This window comes from Amphiura filiformis, chromosome 5 (assembly GCF_039555335.1).
Source record: "Amphiura filiformis chromosome 5, Afil_fr2py, whole genome shotgun sequence".
Taxonomy (NCBI): Eukaryota; Metazoa; Echinodermata; class Ophiuroidea; order Amphilepidida; family Amphiuridae; genus Amphiura; species Amphiura filiformis.
This window is the reverse complement of record NC_092632.1, coordinates 47256540-47283016: the sequence shown is the minus strand read 5'-3', so window position 1 is coordinate 47283016 and position 26477 is coordinate 47256540. Positions and strand designations below refer to the sequence as shown.

Here is a 26477-nt window from a genome sequence, read left to right as displayed (position 1 = left end):
GCCTATTTTGCATTTTTCTCAAAATTTATAGCGCATTGGTGACAATTAAGATATGCATGTTGTAGGGGCAAGGACTACAACTATTGCTCTGAAAATTCAGCAACTCAAGGCCAGTAGTTATTGATTTATTGATCAAATACTGGTTTCCCTCATTTTTGACTGCAACTCCACAAATGCTGTCTGTGCCGAAATAAAATTTCCAGTGCAGTAGTTGTAGTCCTTGCCCCTGTAATATACATATCTTACTTGTCACCAATGTGCTATAATTTTTGAGAAAAATGCAAAAATAGGCACAAAATTGGACAGGGGTGTAGTACCCCCTTAACGTGCTAATCAATGGAATACAAATCAATAGGGCATGCAAGTTAGCAAACCGCAACTTTTAAATTGGCATCTATCGCTGTGTCTTTATTTCTTGAATAATTTCAACAAATGAGGTCTTAAATTCGAACTTAAAGATGCGGCTATTGCCTGCTGGTTCCAATTATGACATATCTGTTTTTGGTTAGGATATACACTGGTGAAGTAACTGTTACTTTAATTTTTTGGCTTACTGTATAATATAAAAACCTGCCGTTTAAAAAATGTGCACCAGAGCCACATTATGTTGTGCCTGTGATCAGCGTTAAATAGAAATAGGGCGGTCAGCGGCCAATGGCCGATAACTTTTCTGACTGGCATCTATTTGCGCCCGGTTGGCGGTAACTTTTTAAGGTCAAGCCCGGCTGGCCTGTAACTTTTTGAGGCATATTTCGAACACTGCCTGTGATTCGACAATGTTTGAAATGTTATCCCTGCAAACTCCCTATGACGTCATTATCAACTCAAGGGAACACGGTGGACAAAAGAACCGTTGCTGACATTTTCATGTAGTCTTCATTTCCACTTCTTAACTGTTGTGTTGCTAAATTGCAACTCATTTGATACTACAAGTTTGTTGCTGATCACGATCCTTCATCTTCGCTACTACTGCTGCTACTACTACTACTACTGTCATCCCTATCCAAATCCTTCTTATTTTCTTTGTTACTTTTTCTGTCATTTTCTTTGTCTTCTTCATCACTACTACTACTGCTAGTACTACTGCTGTCATCCTTATCCATATCCTTGTCATTTTCATTGCTCTTTTTTCTGTCCTTTTCTTTTTCCATATCACTGTCACTATCACTGTCACTTTCAGAGTCTGAATCTGTTTTTTGTTTAGCATCTTTTGGTTTCTCCTCCTCATCATCATCATCACTCCCTTCTTCCTCCTCCTCCTCCTCCTCTTCATCCGAGTTGTCATCTTCTCGTTTCTGTTTCCACATCTTGGCCATAGCAAGCAATTTGAGGTTTGGTTGGTTAGCTTCATCTGTTGGGAAGATGTAGTCGTAATACTCCTCCCATCCAGCGTCGGACTGAAAAAGAAAGAAAAAATTATGAAAACCTCTAATTGCATGAAAGGAGTTGTAGGAGCTTAGTACATATAGTTACCAAGTTATGGGCTCAACAGGTCCCAGGACAATTTTAATATAGGGGTGAAACATTAAAGTTGCTCCAATTCCTCATGTTCAAGGGATTCAGGAAAAGAATAGTTTTTACTATCTGCGATGTCAAGTTCAGAAGATAGATGATAAATAAATGCAAATATCATTGAATCCTATGCAATCCTACATATCTTTGCTGTGTAACATATTAACAAGACATCACAGATAGTACAAACTATTCTTTTTCTGAAACCTCTAAGCTAGGCGAACAATTTGCCTCAACTTTTACGAAAATTGGAGCAACTTTGACTTTTGACCCATACACAACAAGCAAGTGCCCCATAACTTCTTAACGATATATAACGATATAATTTGACATGTTTAAAAGTGTTATTGGAACAAAATAAATTTTTACCCCCTATACGATCCTGTGGGTCTTTTTGAAGGTCACGGTCTCAAAATATTGCTTGGCAGACAGCGGATTCGAGTTCAGCATGCCGAAATTATCAAAAATAAGCTGGTTGCCAACTTTTACGCAAACTTGCCGCTAGGGACGCGATTTTTCCAAAATAGAACCAGTCTATGAATGTGGTTGTGCTTCTGACAAACACTGCATTACAAATGGAAGGAATGGGGTGTGGAGATGTAATCTCGGGTGCACATCCTCACAAGGAACAAATAGCAGGGTTTAAACCAGGCGCTAGAGCCCAGTTGAGGTGGATTTTGGGTGAACCAGGAGCAACTTGCAACCAACCAAGAGTTAACACACTGCTAAATGGTAAGTGTTATGGGATTCAAATCTGAAATATTAAGACTTTCTGCCAGGAGAGTTTTCAGTTTAGAAGTAGTTCCTGGTCATGTTATACAGGAGAGGTTAACTGGGAGCACAAGTGGGCAAATAGAGCCAACAACTGCCTGATATTTTCTGTGAAATTATGGGTATAACAAAAGTACATGGACAAATGCTGAGAGTCTTTCTTATTCTTTTTTTTTTTTTCTCAGAAGTAGGTCAAATTTTTTCTTTAAAAAAATTTTGAGCATGTAATTTTTCCATGTTTTGTCGGTTTTTAACTACTTTGCTTGTATTTGCCATTTTGAGTTTTCTTTAATAGGAAATTAATATTCCATAAAAATGTCCACTTGTAGAGTATATTAATGTTTGATGTCACACACCACAAATCTTGATTTATTGCGTGTAAAAACAAATTACCACTCGGAAAAATAAGGGAAGAAAACACAAAGTCTTTGTCCATTAAACTTACCCCATCTTCAGTCTGTATCTTCCTCCTCTTCTTCACCTTCTTAGGCATCTGTTCTTGAACTTTAGCTAGCGTGCTTTCATCGCCACATTCATTCTGAAAAAAAAAAAAAAAAAAAACTTGGGATGAGATACTACACAAGTGCATACTGTAAAGACTAAGCACAAAATGTTTGCGATTTGAAAAGAACCATCACATTTCAGGAATGTAATTTTTGCGAAATCGATACATTTTTCTAAATACCTTTTCTTTTGCTAAATGGAATCACTGTGATTGCAACCAGTACCTTTGGTCATTAGCTGAGTGGATGACCTTGGTTGGGACAGGGTCATCTCAAGCAACTTCCTTTGTTGGCAGTCCACCCTACTGAATACCAAAGGTTTTGGTTGCAACATCCATGATTTAACAACAAAAAAACACATTATAGGTTTCTAGAATTAGATGTTATAAAATGATTTCTAATTAATCATACTTGACTTTTTTGACTTAAAACTTAAATGTGAATTTAAGCTATATTGTATAATGTACATGAAGTCCTAGTGTAAATGTTATCAGCAACTGCATCCTAACCTAAGCTGAATTTTACTACTGTTTGGTTTAATATTATCACCACCTTCAATGAAATTAACAATGTCACACAAATATCAAGGCCCTACCTGTGATAGCTGCCCTATAGACATTTGACAATTTCTATATTGTACACATCTAAAAATAATTACATCTGGCAGCTATCGCAGATGGGACCATCTTGCATTAACCTAGAGTCCGAAGTTTTCCATTTTACGGAAAACGGAAGAAAATCACGGAATCGGAGGTACAACACGGAAAATGACATTTTTGTATGATGTGACAAAAATTGTCAAAAGTTAAGAGAAATAAGTGTTAAAAATAAGCATGAGTTGTGTATGTCAATTTTTATGATAAAAATACTGTTTAATAATACCGAAATAAAGGTATATTACCAAGGCATGACCCCTATATCCCTTCAAACTTACGTAATAGTCGGCCTATTATCGTGAGAATATTCCAATCAGACAATATTGATCGCGATATTGAACACTTTATTGTGATATTAATATCATTGTTTATACATTTTAAGCTTTATTCATGACACAGATTTACAAATTTTACAACACGGATTACAACACGGAAAATGGATTTTAGAAAACGGTAAACTTCGGACTCTACATTAACCCCTTGACATCTTGTGTTCATACCTCAAAATCTTTCCATGCTTCCAGTAGCATCATCCTCTCTTCCTTCTCATCTGTATTCCTTAGAGACTCATTAGCTTCCTTGTATATCTCCCTAGCATTGGTCACACAATCTTCACTACCCGTTGTCAGCTCAAACTTAGTGAAACTTATCCAGACCTGTAATAAAACAATTACACAACAATAATAAACATCATTGATTGGCATAAAAGGGATATTATAAAAGCAAAAGACAGAATTTGCCAGTATATTTTTTCATTTATCAAAATTGTATAATTTCAAGAATTCTAAATTAACAAGGCATCGCCAATCTGTTCTTGAAAAGATTCTCATAATTATACACTAGCTTAACAAAACTGAACCCTTGAATCCCTCATATGAGTGTGTGATCCTGGTAAATATATTTTGCACCAACAACTGAAAAGATGGATGGAAGCAACAAGCAACTGAAAGGAGAGATAGAAACAAAACCCCACACAAGTGGACAAATATGCATATAACAAAGGAGACATTGCAAACTGCCCTTGTTCCTGTGAAAAAGCTGCCACAAGCAAGCATGAGGAAGAGTAGAAGACTAAATACAATCAGGACGATATTTATGCTTCCGTTACATGGGCACCTTTTCTAATAGTGCAATCTTTGTCTTTTTTACAACGTAGACAAATGTACCAACTTCAACAAGATTACGAGGTGTAAAGAGTTAAAACCTGCGATGTACCTTAACATGGTGTGTTCGCTCAAGTAATCTCCTATACAATACTCTGGTTCTTTCAAACTCCTCCTGTTCAATTTCAAAATCAATGTAAGCTTTCCATAATACTTCTGGCATGTCTAACTTGGCCTGGTTGATGGCTAGTTCATATATGGCCCGTGCTCTCTCTGTATCACCAAGTATGGTTTCCAGTTCTGCATACTGTGTGAAAAAAGTACAGTGGAAACTCATTATAACGAAGTTGTCAGGGACAGAGAAATTAGTTCTTTATATCCAAATTTCGTTATATCAGGGTTGTAAAAACAATAAATAACAAAGAATTTTGTATCTTGGTTCTGGAAAAATACTTCTTTATAACAGGGTTTTTCTTGTATCAGATTTCGTTATAATGAGGTTTTACTGTATGTAAATATTTCAGATACAAAACTATTGTGAAACTACATACTATATTCTGTTTCTGTCAGGAAGATATTTCAAATTATAAATCGTAATAAATTACTTCTTGATCAGAATTTAAGAGAGCTATGACTCGCATCCTGTGTTTGACATGCATATTTGTTTTGGTTCTTTAATGCCTCTTCTTGTACCAGTACTTGATTGGACTTGCATAGTAGCTCAGGGTGGTGGAGTGTTCTGCGTTTTGCGGTACCTTCGTCCGCTCTGTTTCCTCCCGGCTTGGTTCCCCACTTTGAGTTGCTGTGTGATTCCAATCTTGTACAACCATGTAATCGTTTACCTTGCAATAGTGTGTATGTGTAATAGTATGTTAAGTTATTATGCTTTTAGATCTGTATTATAATATTTATTGTACTTGTTAGCTGATATAATATTTTTATTTTTAATTATTGTGCCTTGGATCAAACTCGTATAAAATCTGATGGTTTTGCCATTATGCCGCTCTGTATTTTTCTCATGGTTGGATTATGCAGTTCTCCGTTTCCTTTTGTTGATTTCTCTTCTGTGCCTCCGGCTGCGGAGCACTGCATGATCTGACTCATGGAATCATTTTGCTTTTGATTTGATTCTTGTTTTTAACTTATTTAATTTTGTTAATGCATTGTTGTTGTTGCCATTATTATTTGTACTTGATTGGAGTTGCATAGTGACTCAGGGTGGTGGACTGGTCTGCGTTTTGCCGGCTCCTTGTTTTTGCTTGGTTTTCTCCTCCCGGCTCGGCTCCCCACCTAAGAGTTGCTGTGTGCTTCCAATCTTGTGCAATGTACCCGGTCATTTTCTTGCAATATTGTGTATGTGTAATAGTATGTTTAAGTTAGGCTATATATTGTTTTGTAAATTTTTTGTTCCCTAGGTTTTATGTTTTGTAAAGCGCCCAGAGGCTATTTGCGTTGGGCGCTATAATAAATCTCTCATTATTATTATTATTATTATCCTGATTTTGACATGGGAGAGTCTTTTAGAGGAGCTATAAATCCATTTCAATAAGTGTGACCAGTGCTGCTGAGAACAATTACGGGCCCAGGGTAAAATGATCGCACGGGCCCCCTTTTTTATGGACCCCCCTGAGGTGTATTTTCTTTGCGTTTGTGGGCCCATTAAGGGCAGAGTAATGGGAGAGAACATGGACCTTTTCGAGCATCATTATTTCTGAATTGTATCTCCAAAGTATATAAAACTATACATTTTGGAAAGGAAATGAGTCAAGGAATCCCATGGTGACGTCAGATTTTTCAAAAATCTCGAGTTTTGATAAAATCACAAAAATCACTTTTTACCCCAATTTTTTGTGACAACTTAAAAAAAAAATCAGTTCGAGTAAAAATAAATCAGTTAGCTTTTAATGAAGAAGAGACATGAACTTAGGGAAGGTTTTTTATTTTTTGAAATTAGTCTCTTTTTTGAAATATTGAAAAAAACATGTGAAAAAAGCAATTTTGTCATTCTATTCAGCTAAAAATTGCACATAATGGTGTATATTTTTGTTTAAAACAAATATTTTGAAAAATGAGAAAACCTTCCCTAGACTTTGATGTACTCTAAACGATAGTGCACAAAGTTTACCTTTTGCTTGCATATTTTTCGAGTTATCTTGTCACAAAAATCGTGCAATATTGTCAAAAGTGAACTATGAGAAATCGACATTTTAGTAAAAAAATGTCAAAATTATGCACAAAATGTCCTTATATTTAAAAACGACAAGATTTTCACGCTTGTAAAAGCTGTACCTGGTGCATGGTCTTAATATGCATCTTCTTGCAACAATGAATTTATAATGTCTGCTTTTAGTCCGCCAAAATTCAACATAATTAAAAAATGTAAGTGGCATTTTGACTGCAAATTTGTGTTTTGTTTACACCGCATTTGCGGCGTTAAAAACATACCGAATGCGCCTTGACTGCGTTGGACATACGCGCAGAGTTGCGCTTCGTCACGCGACGCGAATCGTGTGCGTAATCACAATATTTCGCATTCGCGCATTTCTGACTCATTATTTCCCGCCAATTTACTAAGCTGTCTTGAGCCATGTGACTTTTTAGAGTTGAAAAGAGTGAAATAAATAAAGCAAAAATACGTGTAAATATTAACAAGTTGTATTTTATCAGTTTCAAGTGAAAGAATACATCTTAGTGTTGATAAAAATCAAGAAATCTCAAATTCGGGCGTGGACGAATGTGTCTTCCATTACTCTGGCCTTAAGGTGGCTGTGTACTCTCAGACATGCATGTAGTAAAAGTGCAACAACTTTGTAATTATTCGCGCAAAACATACAAAAGTATACATTTTTATGAAGGCAAGACATCAATAAATCTTAATATAAATACAGATTTGGGGTAAAAACAACAATTTTGAAGAAAATCACAAAAAAGTGAGTTTTTGGCAATATTTGTTAGGTACATCATAACAAAAAACACTCTTTCCAAAATATTTTATTTTGTTTTAGCTCAATCTTGAGGCTCCATTCCAAAAACGTTTTTTAATTTTTTGATATTGGCCTTATTTTTGAGATATTGACCATATAAGGCATCAAAATGAACTTTTTAAAATTCAAAAACGCCTATTTGCACAAAATGATGCCCAAAATCGGAAATAGACCAAAATATGAAAAAATGAGAAAACAGTTTCTTGAGTCGATCATGCTTTTTACGATGATCATATTTGCTTACCTATAGATGCTGTATTTATTGAGTTATCGTGTACCTAAATCGTCATTTTACCGAGAAAATGAACATTGAAATAATGGCCGTTGAAGTTTAAAGTGGTCACATTTTACACTTTCATCGAATCTCACAGGAGAATGCGACAGTTTTCGTTTTTGTAACTTATATTACGTCAGAGATGCCAATGGGTTATGAAAAAAAAATCTGAAATTTGCGAACGTAGGGAGCGAAGCGACCGAAGTCTCGCCGCCACGGCCGGGGGTCCAGGGGGTTTCTACACATTTTACACTGCAGGAGACACCATTTCTGAGGGTAAAATTACATTCAAATGGATTAAAAAATAAGGTTATTTTGAGAAAACAAGCCTAGATAGCAGTATTGAAGACTATCTATTATACATGTAATATTCTTCAAGGCTTGTTTTCTCAAAATTATACCATAAAATATGCAAATTAGGTACCTAAGCCCAGGCAATTTTAGCAGAATTAGCACCCCAAAAGGCCATTTTAACATAAAAACCAGTTTTAGACTTTTTTGAAAAAATGCTTCCTTCATCCCTAAAAAGTGGTTTTAAATGTTCAGTTTCCTATACTTTTGTACATGAGAGACCATTTTCCAAAGTATTTTTTGGCCTAATAACATGGCCTACATGGCTGAAATGGATATATATAATGCGTAATATAAAAACGATGATTCATCAAATTTTGACCCCTCCCTATTTTTTGTTAAATTTTCAAAAATATTTTTATTAAAAAAGCAAGTTATATGCCCTAAATTACTTGTTATTTAATGTTAGAAATACTGCTACTTCACAAAAAAAAAAAAAAAATTGCCAATTTTATTTTACAAAGTTGGATAAAGTTGTACATTTTAATTACTTTTACTTCTACTGAACAGCTAGCAATGTATATTAATTCAATGTGTTCCTGACTGTTCAATAGAAGCAAAAGTAATCAAAATGTACAACTTTATCCAACTTTGTAAAATAAAATTAACAATTTTTTTTGAAATAGCAGTATTTCTATGGTTTCAACCTTGAATAACAAGTAATTTAGGGTCTATAACTTGCTTTTTTGGCCAAAATATTTTTTGAAAATTAAAATTTTTTAATTTTTTTTTTAGAAAATCTGATTTTTTTTGGAAAAATACAAAAAAATCGGAATTCGATTTAAATCGGAAGATTGGCATCTCTGTTACGTGAACATCGGGTAAATCTACAGCCCCTTGAGAAGTTTGAGCGAAATCCATTCATAACTTGATATTTAAATCGGGGGAAAGAACTTGAAAAAACCCACATTTTATCAGCTAAAACGGAGCCATTTGACCACTAGGTTTTTGTGAAATCGGTGCTTCCGTGGTGTTTCCATAAGATGCGCCGCGCATGCAGATAAGCGTCGCGTATGCGTCACGTATTTGTGCGTTAACCAATTGCGCGATACGCAACGCGATGAGTTGTTGCGCGCGTGTACCTTGCTGGTACAACAAAGATTTTCTTTCCTTTTCAATTTCAAACACGAGTGGAATAGTGAAATAAAATCCTTAAAATATTGCAGTTGGAGTTTACAAATCTGGATTTTAATTCCTTGTATTTATAAAAAACATAACAAGGTACAAACATATCATAAAAACTCAATTTTGAGAAAGAAACAATGGCTAGAGTACACAGCCGCGTTAAGGTATGCTTTCTTTATTTTTACGGGCCCCTAGAACCCCTTTAACCCCCCTTGTCGGCGGCACTGAGTGTGACTACACTTCGAATATAAGAGAACCTATTTGTACCTTCATCCATGTTGTGCAGTTCTCTGGGTTGAACTCGAGGAATTTCTCGTACAAAATCCGACAGCGGTCAAATTCTCTCAGCTGAAGCTCTAGTTCGATGTACCCTTTGAAAATTTTGTCCTTGGGACACCTACCAATGGCCATTCCCTGTGAGAGAGACATCGAACATATGATTTGCAATTATTTTCTACAATACATGCTTAACTCATTGTAATTTTGGTGAAAACTGGCTCATATTTGTGCAATTCTTAGATTTTAATTGTATTTTTAGTACCAGGGCAGCCATAATGTTGAAAGGTTACGATAGACACACATACGTACTTGTATGTGATACATAATGATTACTTACCAAGATTTTTCTGGCTGGTGTGAGATTCTTTTGTCTGATTTCAAACTGTGCAAAAAGCAACCATATCTTGGCAAATGTAAATTTCTTGTGTGGAAGAAGGTCTAAGCAGGCTTTGTACACTTGTCTTGTTCTCTCCATGTCCTGAAACAAAAAACAAAACAAAAATAACATGGAAAATAATAAACAAAATGATTCAATGCATTGATTCCACATGGATATGTATTTAAATCAACTGAAGTTTGCAACACAGAGAACTCTCTAGCGCTTCATATCTAGTGCTATGGAAAACCATGCATATTGGATTGGTACCCTAGACCAAAATAATATACCTCTGGCAATCTGAATGGTAATGGCATCAAAAAGCAGATAAGAAATATGATTCATTATTATGCTCATCAGGACAGTTAAGCTATAGGCAAAATATCTAATTCTCGATCATGAGAGCCAACTTGGGTACGCACAGGTATTTGCGTTGAGCGTACTACGCAAAGACCGGCACAAACACCACTTTTGAGAATTGACCAATCACATGGTCGTTGCTAGGTAAGATCAAGGTTCGGTCATGTAGGTCGCGCAATTGTGTTATTCTATGAAAAGTAGCTGACGCAGTAGGTACATCCTCTCATGATCGAGAATTAGTTATTTTGCCTATAGTGCTCCATGTTGCCATGCCTCCGGTTTTCAGACACTGCTGAACAGTCCTGATTGAAGGGAGGTACTTGTAAAATTTATCAAGAATATTTCTTGTTAAAAACCATCTGATATAATGGAGGTATTATTGCCTTACTTTTGTAGATAATTCTTCATACAGTGCATAGTTGATCCATAGATAGATATATCTTCTCCATAGTCTCTTCTCTAATGCTGGTGGTACATTAGCAATGGCTCTCTCATATATCTCCCTAACTGAGTCTTCATTGGCATCAGATTCAACTAATCTTAGGTAGTCAAACCAGGAATCATAGTTTGTCGGATTGGCCTTGACTTCCTGAAATCAAATCATTTTGAAACAAACTGAAAATTATGATTCACAATGTTACATTGCATGTTTTCTAGTTACTTCAATTTGACACTTGACCAGTGGTGGCGCCAGGAATTTTTTTTTCGGGGTGGGGGTGGGGGGAGGGGTGGGTTTGACAAATCAACAGATTTTGCCCCAAATTGCTGCAAAAAGTAGAAATTTTCGTAATTTGAGTTTTTACTGGGGGAACAACTGGGGAAAGAGTTCTGACCGGGGGGTCATTTGCTCCTGTGACGCCACCACTGCACTTGACTGATGGAATCATTATGGACTTCAACATCAATCCATGGCATTCACCTCTTGTTGATTCAAAGTGTCACAAAATATGGACCAATATAACATTTTTAGGTTTTTACAATTTGAGTTCAACCTCAAGGGCCCAAGACTTTGGTGGCTTATTTTGAGCACTGTTGATATAATAGCATAATGTAAACCCATCACAGGTGTAACTCTCAGATACAATAGGGGTTTGCAGCATTGCTGTGAACTTTGATCACACAAGGTACTATTAGTATTAGGACGCTTATACTCTTCAATTTGTACGAATCATTTTCCTCTTGTCTACCAAATTCCCTCAATTCTTACTATTGGTAACTTCTTAGAGTGTTAATGTAGAGCTACCCCCTCTCTCATGATGAGAGTCTCATCTTTCCTCCTCACCCCATCATCTGCATCTGCATACTGGTGTTTAATAGTCCACTGGTCTCTCATACTCCCACCTTCCCTTCCTCCCAACATCACACTTTCATGCTACTAGCCTCTTAAATCCCCTTCTCTCCCTCTTGCAGCCCTCTCATAATTTCTCTCTTTCATCACCTCTTCAAAGGTTTAGAGTCTCTCTCTCTCCTCTTATCTGTTCTTCACCCATCACCACCTCCTCATATATAGCTTTTGAAAATCATCTGTTCTCTCTAACCCCCCCCCCCTTCCGTCACCCTTTCTTTCCCCTTTACCTACCTCTTCATACTGGAAGCGTCTTTTGCTAACAATCACATCTTCAATGCCAGCTCTATCACCATATTTCTTCTCATGAATGGTGTAGTTTTTAAACAGTTCTTGTGCATGTTGCTTTGGAATGTTGTCTAACGCATACTTGTAAATGACCCTTGCCCTCTCATGCTGGAAATAAACACCATAGAAACATATCTTGTTAGTGTTTAGTATATGATGTTTGCCTTGTATAGACACCTTGCAAAACTACAAAATATGATTACTTTCTAGCAGGCAGTTCCTAGTTCTGAATTCAACAACAAAATAACAACATAAGACATCAACCAAGTTTGAACACAACACATCAGGGTTGTAGCTACGCTGGGCGGTGGCGGGCGGACCCGCCCGGCACTCTTAATTTCCACCTGGCACTTAAGTTAATTTTGAGCCCAAATACCTGGCACTCAAGTCTCAAATGTTTCAAAATCAATGAACAATCAGTATAAAAATTAGCAATTCTTATCGAAATTTCAATTTTTTTACCATTTCATATAAATTTCACCCGGCACTAAAATTTGCCTAGCTATAACCCTGCAACACATGATATTAATTTTTCTAGCATTCCTTTTACAAATTTAGCGTACTGCTAGCCATCCAGTGCGTAATATTTTCCACAAGGTCTAATGCACATGCTTGACGTCGCACGCGTATACGCAGTGGTTAACGCATAAAGGAACCTTGCAACAGATAATAAATCATTTTGTGCAAAAACCAGCACATATCACATCATCACCTTGTTGTCCTGGTAGAATAAGGCTTGTGTTCACTGGCAGGACATGTGTTGTTTTTAGTTATTAATACCTCTTAGCACAACATCACTGTTATATATTGATTTTTCAAAGTAAAATGCTAAAACCTATTACGGTACAATACATCCAAAAGTCCAAGGAAATTAATGAGGTGTCACTGGATCTGGAAAATATAATAGCATCTTACCTCTTTTTGTCTTTCCTCAAACTTTGAAAATGCCACAAACAGCTTTTCATCCATGTGATCCTCGCCAAAGAATTCCACAGCTCTCTCATACACCTTGCGTGCACCTGTAACGTAGTGGTTTGTTTCCTCAAAGTTGGCATATCTGATCCAATTCTTGATTTCAGGATGAACATACACAAGTGTGTCTTAGTTAAGGAAAACAGGCAGTCTCTTTGAATTCTCCAGATGCCAGAACTCAACTCTTTAAATTTTCTGTACCACGTCAAGTTTTGATAAAAATACATGTGCAACCATCTTACATGCGATAAAACAATCAATCATGTAGAGAGGGACCAGGAATATGTGATACATATGAGAGAAATGTACAATCTAGGAAAAGTGAAGAGAAGAGAAAGAAGAAAAGTGAAGAGAAGAGAAGAGAAGAGAAATATGTATAGAGAGAGAGAGACAGAGTGAGATACTGAAATTTAATCATGAGTGGTATTTCTTTAAAAGCAGGCTCATATTTTCATGATTCATACCTTTCTTAAAGCCATAATTTTTCTGCAATATGGAAAACAAATAAAAAGTAGAAAACAGAAATAGAAGCAAGGATGAAATATTGTTAAAAAACACCTACATTCAACAAATCATTGTATCAAAAATAAAATTTGATGACACATGACATGCTATTGGAAGTCGGCAAAACCCATGATCTAAATGAGCCACAGTGTTGCTGTTACAAAATTTTACTGCATTAGAGTCGCAAGATCACCATATCACAGGATTTCTACCGTTGTTTTAAGGCCGTACTACACCCATATATTGGTTTGATTGGTCTAAAAAAATATTTTTTCATTTATAGCTAGGCGATATATGTACGGATCATGTGAAATAAAAATAATTATGAAAAAACTTTGTAAAAGTGTGTCTTTTAACCCATTTGTCTTAAAGTTGACTGGTTGGTAAGGACGCTTATTTTTTAGCGATCCACTTTTTACGCTGTGACAGGCGGCGAGGAAGCGCAACACGTGACGTCGAGGCTGGCGAAGATACACTGACAGCCCCATTCAAAATACACGGTTAGCAATTACAAATAGAAAATTATCATACTTGCAGTGGGGTACTTTGTCGCACTTCCCGACGGTTTTAGAGTAAGATAATTTTGCTTTGACACCACATAACAAATTTAGAATTCTTTGTGACGATTTCATGATTATGTGTTAAATCTAATGTCGACCTCAAAATTGGCGATATCGGTTCCATCACCGCCTGGTCTGTGATGTCAACGGATGTCACTCTCCATAGGGATGGGCGATACCAGCTTTTGTCGATTGTCAATCTAGAGCAGTCAGGGGGTGGCGGCCGAATTTTTAGAAAAAATAAAATTAAATAAAAAATAAAAAAATGGTCATGGAGCGCTTACTTGCCGACGCAGAAGGTTGTCTGAGGAGGATGTTCCCCCCTCAGAAATAAGAAACTGGTGCAAAATAAAGATCTAATTGAAGCGATTTGGTGGACAATTTTGGCGCTATTACTCACGGTGTAAAATTTTAGTTTGGCGGCCGAATATTTGTGAAATGTGCGGTTCATGAAGCCTTTCTTGGACAAGTTTCCCTATTGTCGTAGGCCTATAAATCGGCGAAAGAAGAAGCGAAAATGGCCACTTGTATATCGATTACGAGGGGAGTGTAAAATGAAGAAAATTGAAGTGTTTTGGTGGACCATTTTGGTACTATTATGTAAAACTTTAGTTTGAAAAAGCCGCGAATTTGTTAAATGATGGGAAATGAAAACTTACTTGGACAAGTTTTCCCTGTAAGACTAGACCGCAATTGTGTTAACATAGGGCTTAAATTTGCAAATGTTGGAAGAAGAGCGAAAATGATCATATGTTTATCCACTACATGAGGGTTAGTCTGAGGGGATGTTCCCCCCTGAGAAGTTTGAAAAATTTACAAGATGAAGGTCGAATTGAAGCCATTCGGTGCATTGTTTTTACACTACTATTTGAATCAATCGCTTTAAACAGAAAAAAGGGCCCGAACTCAATTTGCAAAACTTGAGATTGGCAATTACTAAAGCATGCATAAATCAATGAAGTCGGTATGGACTCCGTCTTAATACTGACTTTGGTGGCAAAATGTGAGGGGCCCTGCATATCGGCGGACCCGCAGTAATTTTCACATGCTTTTAGGACGAGGACCCGCCTTCAAGCAATACCTAAAATAATCGCAGGCATTTATATAGGACCTACTTCCAATCGTCCCGACTGTGCGATTATTTAGACATCGGCCTACTCAATTACGTGCAATTTAGTTTATCTCCTCCTTTCCTCCATTTTCTCTTCTCATTTTCTCCTTTCTTCCCTTCTCTCTCTTTGGGGGGTGGGCCCATCAGCCCCTGAATCCGCTGTCTTAAATGAGTCAATGTGTATGTTGGGGGAGGGGAGGGGGGTACTGAGGCCTACCACATTTAATTACGAACTTGCTTACTCTTTGTGGGATTTCGAATCGCAACACAGGTAATAATAAAAATAGTAGCAAACTTCACTTTACTAACAAGATACAACAACTTTACAACTTTCTTTTTAATTAATGAAAAGCTTATTTTTGACTCAGAGTTTAATTTTAAGATGCTAGCCGAAGTCATTAACTTTGCACATTCTTCGGGTTCCTTTGTTTCCACTCTTGTTAAAAGAAGACAAAACCTGATGATCAGCTGACTCTTTCTGTTGACAATTTAAGTTTAAAACATTATTAACACAATTTGTGTGTTGATTGTAAAACAAAACCAATAGGCCTACAATTGGCTAGTTTCAAATCTTTCGTAACATATTTTAAACCGTGTTTTTGTACTGAAAATATTTTGTAAAAGATTTGCAATTACTTTGATTGGGATCGAACATTGCCACTTTACAATGCTCAAGGTCACCAAAACTCAGATGTGTGAAAAATCCTTTTTTTTAAAAATTGTATGAAATCATCCCTCAGCGTAAACTAGTTTCTATACACTTCTAAATGTGAATGATACGGTAGGTAGCTGAAAAGTGTTTTGTGACGTTACATGTACGTACATTAGGAAAACAATTGTTATTTAAAGCACCGTAACATTTTTCAAAATCGGGATTTTTACCTCAGTAGGCCTAATTGTAATAAATATAACATAACAAACACACCCTGAAATGTTTTATCGTGTAGGCCTATATGCCCCGCCAATACCCGCCATGATGTGCTGCTGAGTGCATATCCCATAGACAATCCATTGGATTATTCAAAACACACGTGCCTAGGCCTAGCGGTGAGCCCGGCTGCGAGATCTGGATCTGGATCATTTATACTCCAATGAAAAGCTCTGCACCCGGGACTCTGCTAGAGTTGGAGATAGCCTAGTCTAGACCTACCACACAATTTATTCGCTACCTGAAGTCGCTAATAGAGAATGAGAGATTAGAATATTTGTTTATATTTGTTTTCAATTTTCTAATATTTTTTTCAATACGTTCCATTCATTAATTCTTTAGGCCTATTCTGTCATGTCTGTAAAGTACGGTATCGTGACGCGTGCATCGGTATCAGAGAATCCGCGGTATCGAGTATCGCGCAACCTTAGTCAAAGGGCAAAACCAATTATAAAAATATGGCGTCGATTTCGTAGGCTTATCTTCGAATCGAGCAGTTATTTTATCAGTTCCAAGTTTCACACGGATTTTTCATCTTTTTCTCAAAGTGGAAGGAATACACACCCGCTACAGGTAAGTGACGAAACCGTTACTTACACATGAAGTTTTAGGTGTGTCCAACAGTTTAATATTGAGGTTTTACCATTGTCAACATACCGATTCACATTATTATCGTGTTTTCTAAGCTTTCTATTTTCTCAGAAAACTGAGCAAAAATTCACCTAATACTGAAAATTGACTGTTTTGACTGTTCTTTAATTTCAACCATATCAAACCTGAAACAAATGTGCTGCCTTGTGAACACAAATTTTGCATATCATTGTCAACTGGAAGGGGAAAATAAGTTTAATTTCATTGATAACATGAAATTGATGCATATTTGTGTTTTCAAAGCTGTGCATAATTAATGCATTTCCAAAATAAAAAATATTTTGGTACTATTAGGGTCTGTCATTGCTGATAAATAAGTGTGTAAAGTGGATTCACGTCAGCAGTTCTGAAATTGCAAATATGATCAAAATTGTGATGGGGTCATCATGTACCTCTCTTTGGCTTGTACAACTAAAAGCATGTAAGCTACATTATTATCAATACCACCAATAGAACGAGAAGATTTGCGCCTTCATTTTGCATACCACTTTGACCAATTTTTTTTTTCTCATTTCTTCACAAAATGCAAAAACCCATAAAAAAATGTGATGGGTGTAGTACCCCCTTAAGGAAACAGAAAAATGGAAAATTGAGAGAAGGAATTTAAAAACTTAGAAAAAGGAAATATTATGGCTTTCCTTTCTTTTACATCATACGTTTTTCACCAAGTACAGCAAGTTATTATAAGTGAAGGATATATCTCTCGTAGACAGCTCTTGCCCTGTCAACCTCCTTGTATCTGAGTTCTAGTTTGATATATGAAAACCAAGCTTGCTCTTCAGGTTCCCACTGCATCCATCTCTCAAACACCTGTCTGGCACCTGCAATGAATCAAATATGTTCGTAAGATACACATGGACCTCAAAGCCTTTGTGTACTATTCAAAATATTGGCACAGATTCCCAAAGTCACTTGCCAATCAAGATAACAAAGATACACTTCACATTCATATAAACTTATGTCATATACTCTGCATTTTTACCCTATTTATGCCTTTTTGCACCTACAAGGATGGTGATCTATGATTGTGAATATAACATCATATAAGGTCATGTTTTTTGAGGTGGGACCCAATTGTGTCACATCTTGCAATTTGTCAAAAATCAACTCCTATTTTGTATTTCTGATTATATTTCAAACAGTTTTCACCCAAACTAGTAAAAGTATACATTTTTAGAAAGCATATATTGTCATGATTGCAAATCTGTAAAGGTTGAGTGGATATACAGGGTGTACCAAAAAATATACAGGGTGATTCCATTGAAAAATACCGAAAAAATTTACTTTCTTTACCACTCCAATATTTCTACATAGTATATTAAATTGGAAAATGAACTTGATATTTGGAATGTACACAGTTATTTCTTTCATTAAATATATAGTTTGCACTATATTTGTTAAACCCATTGTGTTATACAGGGTGTGAAAAAGTTGTAAATTAAATGTTTTAATTTATGTAAAATTTCCCTAAGTGCCATTAAATTTGGAAAATATATTCAAAATAGTTTACAGAATTGCTATAATATCAAATTTAAATATCCAATTCCTAATAGGGTGTTCCAAAAATCAATACAGTGAATAATTAGTAACAAAGGTACATGTACATGTAGGCATATACATGCACAATACATGTATCAATAAACTATTTAACAATAAACCAGAGATCAATATATCATCAGATTAAATCCTTTGACTAATAATCTCCTGTGAGAAGATTTATTTTATATTTCAAAGATAAAACAATATTGAAATTTATTTCATATGCATGCATGCAAAATTAAAGCCCATTGTATTGCATGACCCACATTCCACTGCATTAATTAAAAGCTTGTTAAATCCTTAATTACTAAGTTTATTAAGATTAACAAGGTAATTATTGTTATAGAAAGTTAAAAATAAGATTAACATTATGCAAATGCATTTTAACTTCTACTAGGCAACAAAGTGCATAAATTTTATTAATGAACATCAAATTCCCATTGGAATTACACAGAGCTCCTCCGCTTCCGGCTCCTCCACTTCCGGCACCACCCCTGACTAATTAACCTAATTAAGCTGTTGTAATTAATTAATACATTTGTTTAATTGTATTTGTTATTAATTCATTAGATTAATAATTTATCTTCAAAATAAGACCAAAACCATTTGTTCATGATGAATTTTGGCAAAAATATAGGAATAAGTAGACAAAATGATTTAGCAAAATGTGACAGCACCACCTTTTTTAGGGTCCCAGTATAAAAAACATGACCATAAGCGCTTACACATAGGCACTCAAATACCCATACATATCCACACCCACAGTCCCACACACAGAAGCTTTGAAGGATAAAATGAAACCAAGAGTTCATCATTTTGAAACCCATACTTCCCTTGTATTACGGCTTTACCTATTTCTTCCACAAATGGAGTGAGTATTTCGAATGGAAGTTACCCAAATGTCTACTCTATTTGAAACTCATACTCCTTCTGTGGAAGATTTTAGCTAAATCTTCAACAGGGGTAGTGTGGATTTTAAATGGAACAGCCCAATTTGCAAACCTACCTGCAATATTGCCAATCATTTCCTCCATATAGGTGTATTTGTACCAGAATTGGTTGGCTCTGGGTAAGATGGTGATAGCTCGGTCCCATATGTTACGTGCATGGTTCACCTGTTTGTGCCTGCAGGCAATCAACATAAAGAGATTTCACTGAAAGTTTTCAGAAATTCTGAGGGAGACAGATCTATTCATTTTAAAACATTGTCAGAGACTGAAGTGACACTTCTTATAGTTGACACACACATTGAAAACAAATTCTCTTTGCTAGGAGAGACTAAAACACATGAATCAAAAGAGTTGGACCTGGGACCATCAATGGAGATGAATGAGCATCCAAGCATACCTGCCAACACTGGGAGGACAGAAGGGTATAATATCACCAAAATTGATGGGGAAATACTGGAGAGAATCTCTGCCATGAATCCTTGAAATTTTTTTGTGTTCTTATGGATGGGTTTACTATCGTCAATATTTTCATAAAAATTAACTGTTCCTATTTTGGACCTCCAAAAACTCAAAAACAGAAACAGAACAGTTGGCAGGTATGTACATGTATGTATAATCAGCTACTGCAAATTAATGAACATCGCATTTGTGAGGAAAATGAGATATTCCAGATGAAGTGCAGTAGCTATGTCTAGATTGATTAATTACCAATGATTTCCTCTGCATGGAGTATGATATATATGTCAAACAGTTATTATATAACATATTTCATTTCTTGCACACCTATATTGGACTGGTCTTTATATTATTTTATTCATTTTGCAGACCAAGGTCATGCATTTGGAAATTCATATTTTTTCTTTTTCAGGAATCAAGATTTGACATGCTGATTTAACTTACTTCATCTCCATTTCAGCATACTTCAGCCATAACGTAATATTTCTGTGATCAACATCCAATGCTCTCTCATAAATGGACCTCGCCCTGTGAAAAAGACAATTACAAAATAACAAGTATTAGTTTTTGCAAAGGAAAGAAATCAACAATACAATACTACTATGCACAAATTAAAATTCAACTTATTTGTACATCTGTTTGATTTGAAATTGGTTATCTTTACTTCAAATCCCACCAAAATATTGTGAGTATACAGATACTGAAGTCACTTTAGTTTTCACAAATCTCTTGATGTGTCTGCTCTAAATATCAGCATACATATTTTGTGTGACTTGATGCTTGATATGATACACTCCAATAAAGCAGAAGAAAGCTTGACGTGGGAGGAATCTGTGCTGTGCGTGGGTGCTCACTTGGTGCTCACAATATATACAACGGTGCGTAGTAAAAAACTGGACATCTACAGCTTCTGGAGGGTGGCTGTTGGTAGCATCTCTCTCAGGACTGGTAGGGCCAAGCTTTGGAACTGGCGAACTGAGGGTGCTGAAACAGCCATGGTTGGAAGTCTATTCCATATGACAACATGTGTATCTTCATTGGACTGGAGCACATTCTAATGACTTGGAAATTATACATTCTAAATCCTGCTCTGGAGAGGGCAGGTATGGTGTGGTACTTTATAACCTCAAAAGGTTGCGACATTCACATTGAGCATTCACATACCTGTCAATCTCCTGCTGACTTGTTTCCCACTGTGCATATTTGATCCAGTTAGGGATGGAAGACCTGTTCTTTCTGATGTTATCCTCAAACTCTTTCCTCTTACGCAATCTGTACGCTTGCAACTCATCAGGATCTGTGATTTTTTGTTTTGGAGGCTGTAATTGTTAGGGAAATACATCAAAACATTAATCTGATTTTTTCTGACCAGTAACAAGTATCAATCATCAGTTCATCAACCGAGTGAACTAGGAATAATTAGTGCTACATTTCAAAATCTGTTTGAGAAACAATTTTCAGTCTTCTTCACTGCTATAAGAGCAAGTACAATGTCATGAAACCCAAACCCAGGGATCCATTTCACAAAAATACCGTAATACCATCATATTTTCCAAAACCGAGTTATAATGAGTTTTGACTTACATGTATGATGGGTGAAAGGACCTACGTACGATGTCATTCTTTCAGTCATTTCATTTAGAAGATTTGGACACAATTCTGAAGCACAAATGTACTAAAAAGAGACAACTTAACAGAATTTAAAAAAATAATCGAGGAGCTAGGTAAGGAAGAGGCGCTAATTAGGCAGAATACAGTACAGTACTTACCATTATAATAAATAAGATAAGAGCTCAATGCTTCATGGCCAGGATTTAAATACACTGCATTCAATTTTATGAGAATCTTGAGATTCTCTTTACAAGAATCTGCTTACGATTACTCTCATAAAATTTAGCCAGAAGAATCTGTGCAAGAATGGATTTTTAGACTCTCAGCCGACAAGTTCTACTTACAGGAGCAACAAGTTCCAGCTCTCTTTCTTTGGCTTCTCTTAAAATCTGCTCAGCTGTAATCTGCACCTCTGCTGGCATCTTATTCTTGACCTGCAATAAGAAATCAAGTAAAATTAAAATGTTTTAAGTTATCATTCATTTTAATAAATTTATAGAGCTCTCAATAAACTTAAACTAGTAAGTTCAAGCTTTGAATGCAAACAAAATTACTGTAAATAACATGCAGATGACTAGTGACTTACTATGTTTTGAGTTAGGGGCTGTGCAATAATTATGAGCCCCCGGGCTCGCCAAAAATCGCTTGCCCCCCCCTCTCGGCCCGCCAAAAATTGCTTGCCCCCCTTCTCGGCCCTTGGCAAAAAATCATTGCCCCTCCCTTGCACATGCCAAATTTTTGGGATCCCAATTTGCAAACCTTAAATGGTCTATACATGTTGCGAGCGCAGCGAACAGGAAAATTCGCATATTTAAGCGTTTCTGTACGGTTTTCCTAAGCCTTTTTAGAGCATTTTATTTAAAAGGCGCCCAAGAATGTGTGCCAAAAATCACTTGCCCCCCCTCTCGGCTTGCCAAAAATGGCTTGCCCCCCTTCGCTCTCGCCAAAAAATTTCTTGCCCCCTCAATTTTACCCTCCCAGGGCTCATAATTATTGCACAGCCCCATAAAATTGTAAATTTATGCAAGCGTAAGATAGGACTTAATTGATGCACACAATGACAAAATTTGTTACAATTAGAGAATAGGGTGCAACTTGCTAGACTTGAGTCCAGTCCTCGTTTTACGGAGTTTAGGGTTAGGGTTGGGGTAGGGCAGTCTTGTATTAATAAGACTAGTAGAGTTGCACCCTATTCAGCAATCACTCCTAAAATTCAAATAATTATTGCTTTCAATAATATAGGGCCAGATTCGGGGGTACTCAGTACAAATGACCATACGGGACGTGCACGCAAACATGGGTAGCATTTTCAGCCTTCTGGTATATCAATGACCCTTTTTCAAAGCCTATTTTGGTATATGAATGGGTCCTTTTTCAAAATTTTCTCAATTTTTTCGAAAACAGCCCAATTTTTCCTTAATCTAGCCAAAATTTTCAAAACTTTCCCAAAATTTGTAAAAACTGTAAAAACTAAGACAATTTTGGGTAAATTTGGCCGAAAATTTTGACTTTTGGTATATCAATGGGTCCAAATTTCTTGACAAATTGGTATATTTATGGGTCTACTTCCAAAATCTCAGCGGCACGTCCCTACCAAAACCAAACTTGAGTACCCCGGCCAGATTCTACTGCCTTTTCTGTCTATCCTCCTTTTTAAGGAGTTTATTATAATTATATAACTTTTACAGAATAAATCGCATACTCTCCTACATCATTTACTGGGGAATTATAATATTTATCACAATAGTCGAGTGTATGCAATTAATTCTGTCAAGTAATTAAACCCCTAAACAAGTCAGATTCTTTTTCGACTTTGTATAAACATGCTGTACATTGTACAGTACCGGTACCTCAATTTCTCAAATTTTCGAGTTTTGCACGGGGTTTAAAATTAGGCTATATGACTAGTAATTTTTAGTATGTGATGCGATCAAGCAAAATCAGAAATATTAAATTTTCAGTTTCTTATACTAGGATATTAAAAAGCATATACAAATCTGGATTTTGCAGAAAACACCATTGAAATTGAACAACCAGTTCCAAAGATATGAGCAATTTAATTAAAGAAAGAGTTTCCAAAACAACAGGAAACAAAGGGAAATATTTCCTTTGTATGGCTATATCTCAAAATCAATATTTCCAAGTTCTGACTGATTTTGCTTGATCGCATCACATATTAGCTCGAGATACTCTACCTGAAATTGCAGGTTTACATAATTTATAATCTGATGTTTAATTTGTTTTACAATTTCACATTTAAAGTGCAGTTTTTTTATTACTTATTTTATTTCTAATTAAACGTGCATGTCACATGTGTCAGTGTTTCAACCAAACCCTCACATTTTAAAGCTACAACAGTGAAATGTACACTGATGTCGCTGACTGACCTAGAGGAATTACTTGGCATATTTTACGGTTAGGGTTTAGTTAGCTTAGAAGTTAGGGTTTAGGGTTAGGGCGAAGGTTGGTATTAGGGTTAGGGGCAGTGTTAAATTTACCACCTGCACATACTTTGATTCTGTGCAGGTACCTTTTCAAATGAACCTGCAGTAGCCTGCATAAGTGCATGTAGAATTTTAGTTGTAAATTACACAGTTGGAATCAGAAACATACAATGTGCCTCTAAATCACAGAAGTAATATAAATATCCCTTACAAAATTTTTACTTTTCATCTGTAAAAAAGATGATTAGTTTCACAGCACAAACTTCTTATTTTATATGGTTAACGCGGCTGTGTACTCTAGCCATTGTTTCTTTCTCAAAATTGAGGTTTTATGATATGTTTGTACCTTGTTATGTTTTTTATAAATACAAGGAATGAAAATCCAGATTTGTAAACTCCAACTGCAATATTTTAAGGATTTTATTTCACTATTCCACTCGTGTTTGAAATTGAAAAGGAAAGAAAATCTTTGTTGTACCAGCAAGGTACACGCCACAAGAATAACAACTCATCGCGTATGTATTGCATGCATTTGTTAACGCACAAATACGCGACGCATACGCGACGCTTATCTGCTTGCGCGGCGCATCTGATGGAAACACCACGGAAGCACTGATTTCACAAAAACCTAGTGGTCAAATGGCTCCGCTTTAGCTGATAAAATGTGGGTTTTTCAAGTTCTTTCCCCGATTTAAATATCAAGTTATGAATGGATTTCGCTCAAACTTCTCAAGGGGCTGTGGATTTACCCGATGTTCACGTAATATAAGTTTCAAAAACGAAAACTGTCGCATTCTCCTGTGAGATTCGATGAAAGTGCAAAATGTGACCACTTTAAACTTCAACGGCCATTATTTCAATGTTCATTTTCTCGGTAAAATGACGATTTAGGTACACGATAACTCAATAAATACAGCATCTATAGGTAAGCAAATATGATCATCGTAAAAGCATGATCGACTCAAGAAACGGTTTCTCATTTTTTTTATATTTTGGTCTATTTCCGATTTTGGGCATCATTTTGTGCAAATAGGCGCTTTTGAATTTTAAAAGTTCATTTTGATGCCTTATATGGTCAATATCTCAAAAATAAGGCCAATATCAAAAAATAAAAAAACCGCTTTTGAATGGAGCCTCAAGATTGAGCTAAAAACAAATATTGCCAAAAACTCACTTTTTTGTGATTTTCTTCAAAATTGTTATTTTTACCCCAAATCTGTATTTGTATTAAGATTTATTGATGTCTTGCCTTCATAAAAATGTATACTTTTATATGTTTTGCGCGAATAATTACAAAGTTTTTGCACTTTTACTACATGCATGTCTGAGAGTACACAGCCACCTTAAATTGTGTGCAAGTTACTTTCACTTTGTGCTGGTGATTTTCTATGATGTTACCTAGCCCTAGAACTCTGGCCATAGTATTCCTCTTTATTTCTACTAGGGCCAGAGGCATTTGATTTACATTGAAAAATTTGTTGAGCTTGCTTGAACAATCCAGTACAAAAGTTGAAAGCATTTCAATCCTTGATCGAACCAATACAAATGTGTGTCAGGTCGCTAATAAACATGACAAAACCCACTTGAGATCACACAGTCACCGGTCATTTCTAAAGATTCATTTATACCCAGTTGCACACATGATCATTGTACTAAATTGCCATCGTAGGCCTATATTTGACACCCCCTGTCGGTCAATGTTCACTAAAATTACACACATAACTTGTGCAGTTGTAAACGGCAATGATTCAGTTTGATGATGAGGAACCCATGCCCATGGGTATAAACACAGCTTTATTTTTACACAGTCAATTGATTGACTAATTTACATAGGCAGAAAAGGCCGTGTTCATCATCATGTACCGTTACTCAGACAAACATGGCAGAGTAGAGCCCGGATGTCCTATCTTCACAACGTTAATTTTTTCAACAAGGAAAGAGATACGAAAAGCGAACGTCTAATGTTACAGGCTACACAATATTAACATGAATAATGCAAGCATTATGGGGAGAGTGTGGCCTAGCGGTTAAGGCATAGGACTGTGAACCCAAGGGACAAGGGTTCAATCCCAGGTCCGGCTCTTTGTGTCCTTGAGCAAGACACTTCACTCTACTTGCTTAGTGCTTCGGAGGCACTTTAAGCTGTCGGTCCCGTGTACATGCATATTTTCTCACATTAATGTAGTGTGCACGTTAAAGAACGTCACAGGCTATTCGAAAAGAGCAGGGCAGGGATCATCCCGGTCATGTTGACTGTACTTCAAAATAGTAAATACACTCATCTACTCTAGGTTCCAGAGTAAAAATAAGTACAGCTTGCTGTACGCAGTGCGACAATACTCATACATATGAGGGAGAAGAAGAAGAAGAAGGCACTTATAAGGAAGAAGAAGAAGAAGAAGCAAATAATTTTTTTCTGGTAAATCGAATACTGGTTAAGGACTGGGCTAAGTTTTTAGGTTAGGGTTAGGGTCGGGGTTAGGGTTAATGTTTTGGGCCAAATAATTTGGACCCCTAAAACCGAGTAGTGCCGACATGGACTATTTCAAAAAAACTACAAAATTACTCTCATGACTGTCGAATTCGGCAGCCAAGCACAATTGAAATCTTACCTTCGCCACTTTTGGCACCTTTGTTTTCCCTCCTACTGACGCCATTTTCCAGATATTTTACTATCTACCGCAAGAGTAATTGATTCTGAATTGTGTCGTTCGTAAAATTTGTAATCACTGATACACTAAACAATAAAAGAGCACTTTTAAACCAAATTTTTGTTATTCTGTACGTCCGTGTTTTCTTCGTAAATTTAACCTTTCACCTCTGA

The 26477-nt window shown here is 36.2% G+C and overlaps 1 protein-coding gene across 1 annotated transcript; it reads right to left on the bottom strand.

The window, feature by feature from the left end:
• Positions 1–402: 402 nt before the first annotated feature.
• On the bottom strand, positions 403–26468 carry LOC140153253 (crooked neck-like protein 1). Its single transcript, XM_072175947.1, has 16 exons — positions 26266–26468; positions 21554–21643; positions 20763–20917; positions 20043–20126; positions 19199–19317; positions 17352–17474; positions 12843–13021; positions 11874–12035; positions 10683–10883; positions 9896–10036; positions 9547–9693; positions 4658–4852; positions 3943–4098; positions 2729–2821; positions 764–1397; positions 403–613 (listed from the first exon to the last, which is right to left on the bottom strand). Exons 1-15 carry the CDS (start codon positions 26308–26310, stop codon positions 945–947), a joined length of 2343 nt encoding a protein of 780 aa, XP_072032048.1. The 5' UTR covers positions 26311–26468; the 3' UTR covers positions 403–613; positions 764–944.
• Between the last annotated feature and the right edge of the window lie 9 nt (positions 26469–26477).

Excerpts from the sequence above, each read along its gene's own strand:
- LOC140153253 (XM_072175947.1), bottom strand. The coding sequence starts at position 26,310 with ATGGCGTCAGTAGGAGGGAAAACAAAGGTGCCAAAAGTGGCGAAG. Across the intron at positions 21,644-26,265 it reads AGGTGCCAAAAGTGGCGAAG|GTCAAGAATAAGATGCCAGC; the intron begins GTAAGATTTCAA and ends TTCTTATTGCAG. Across the intron at positions 4,099-4,657 it reads AGCGAACACACCATGTTAAG|GTCTGGATAAGTTTCACTAA; the intron begins GTACATCGCAGG and ends GTTTTATTACAG.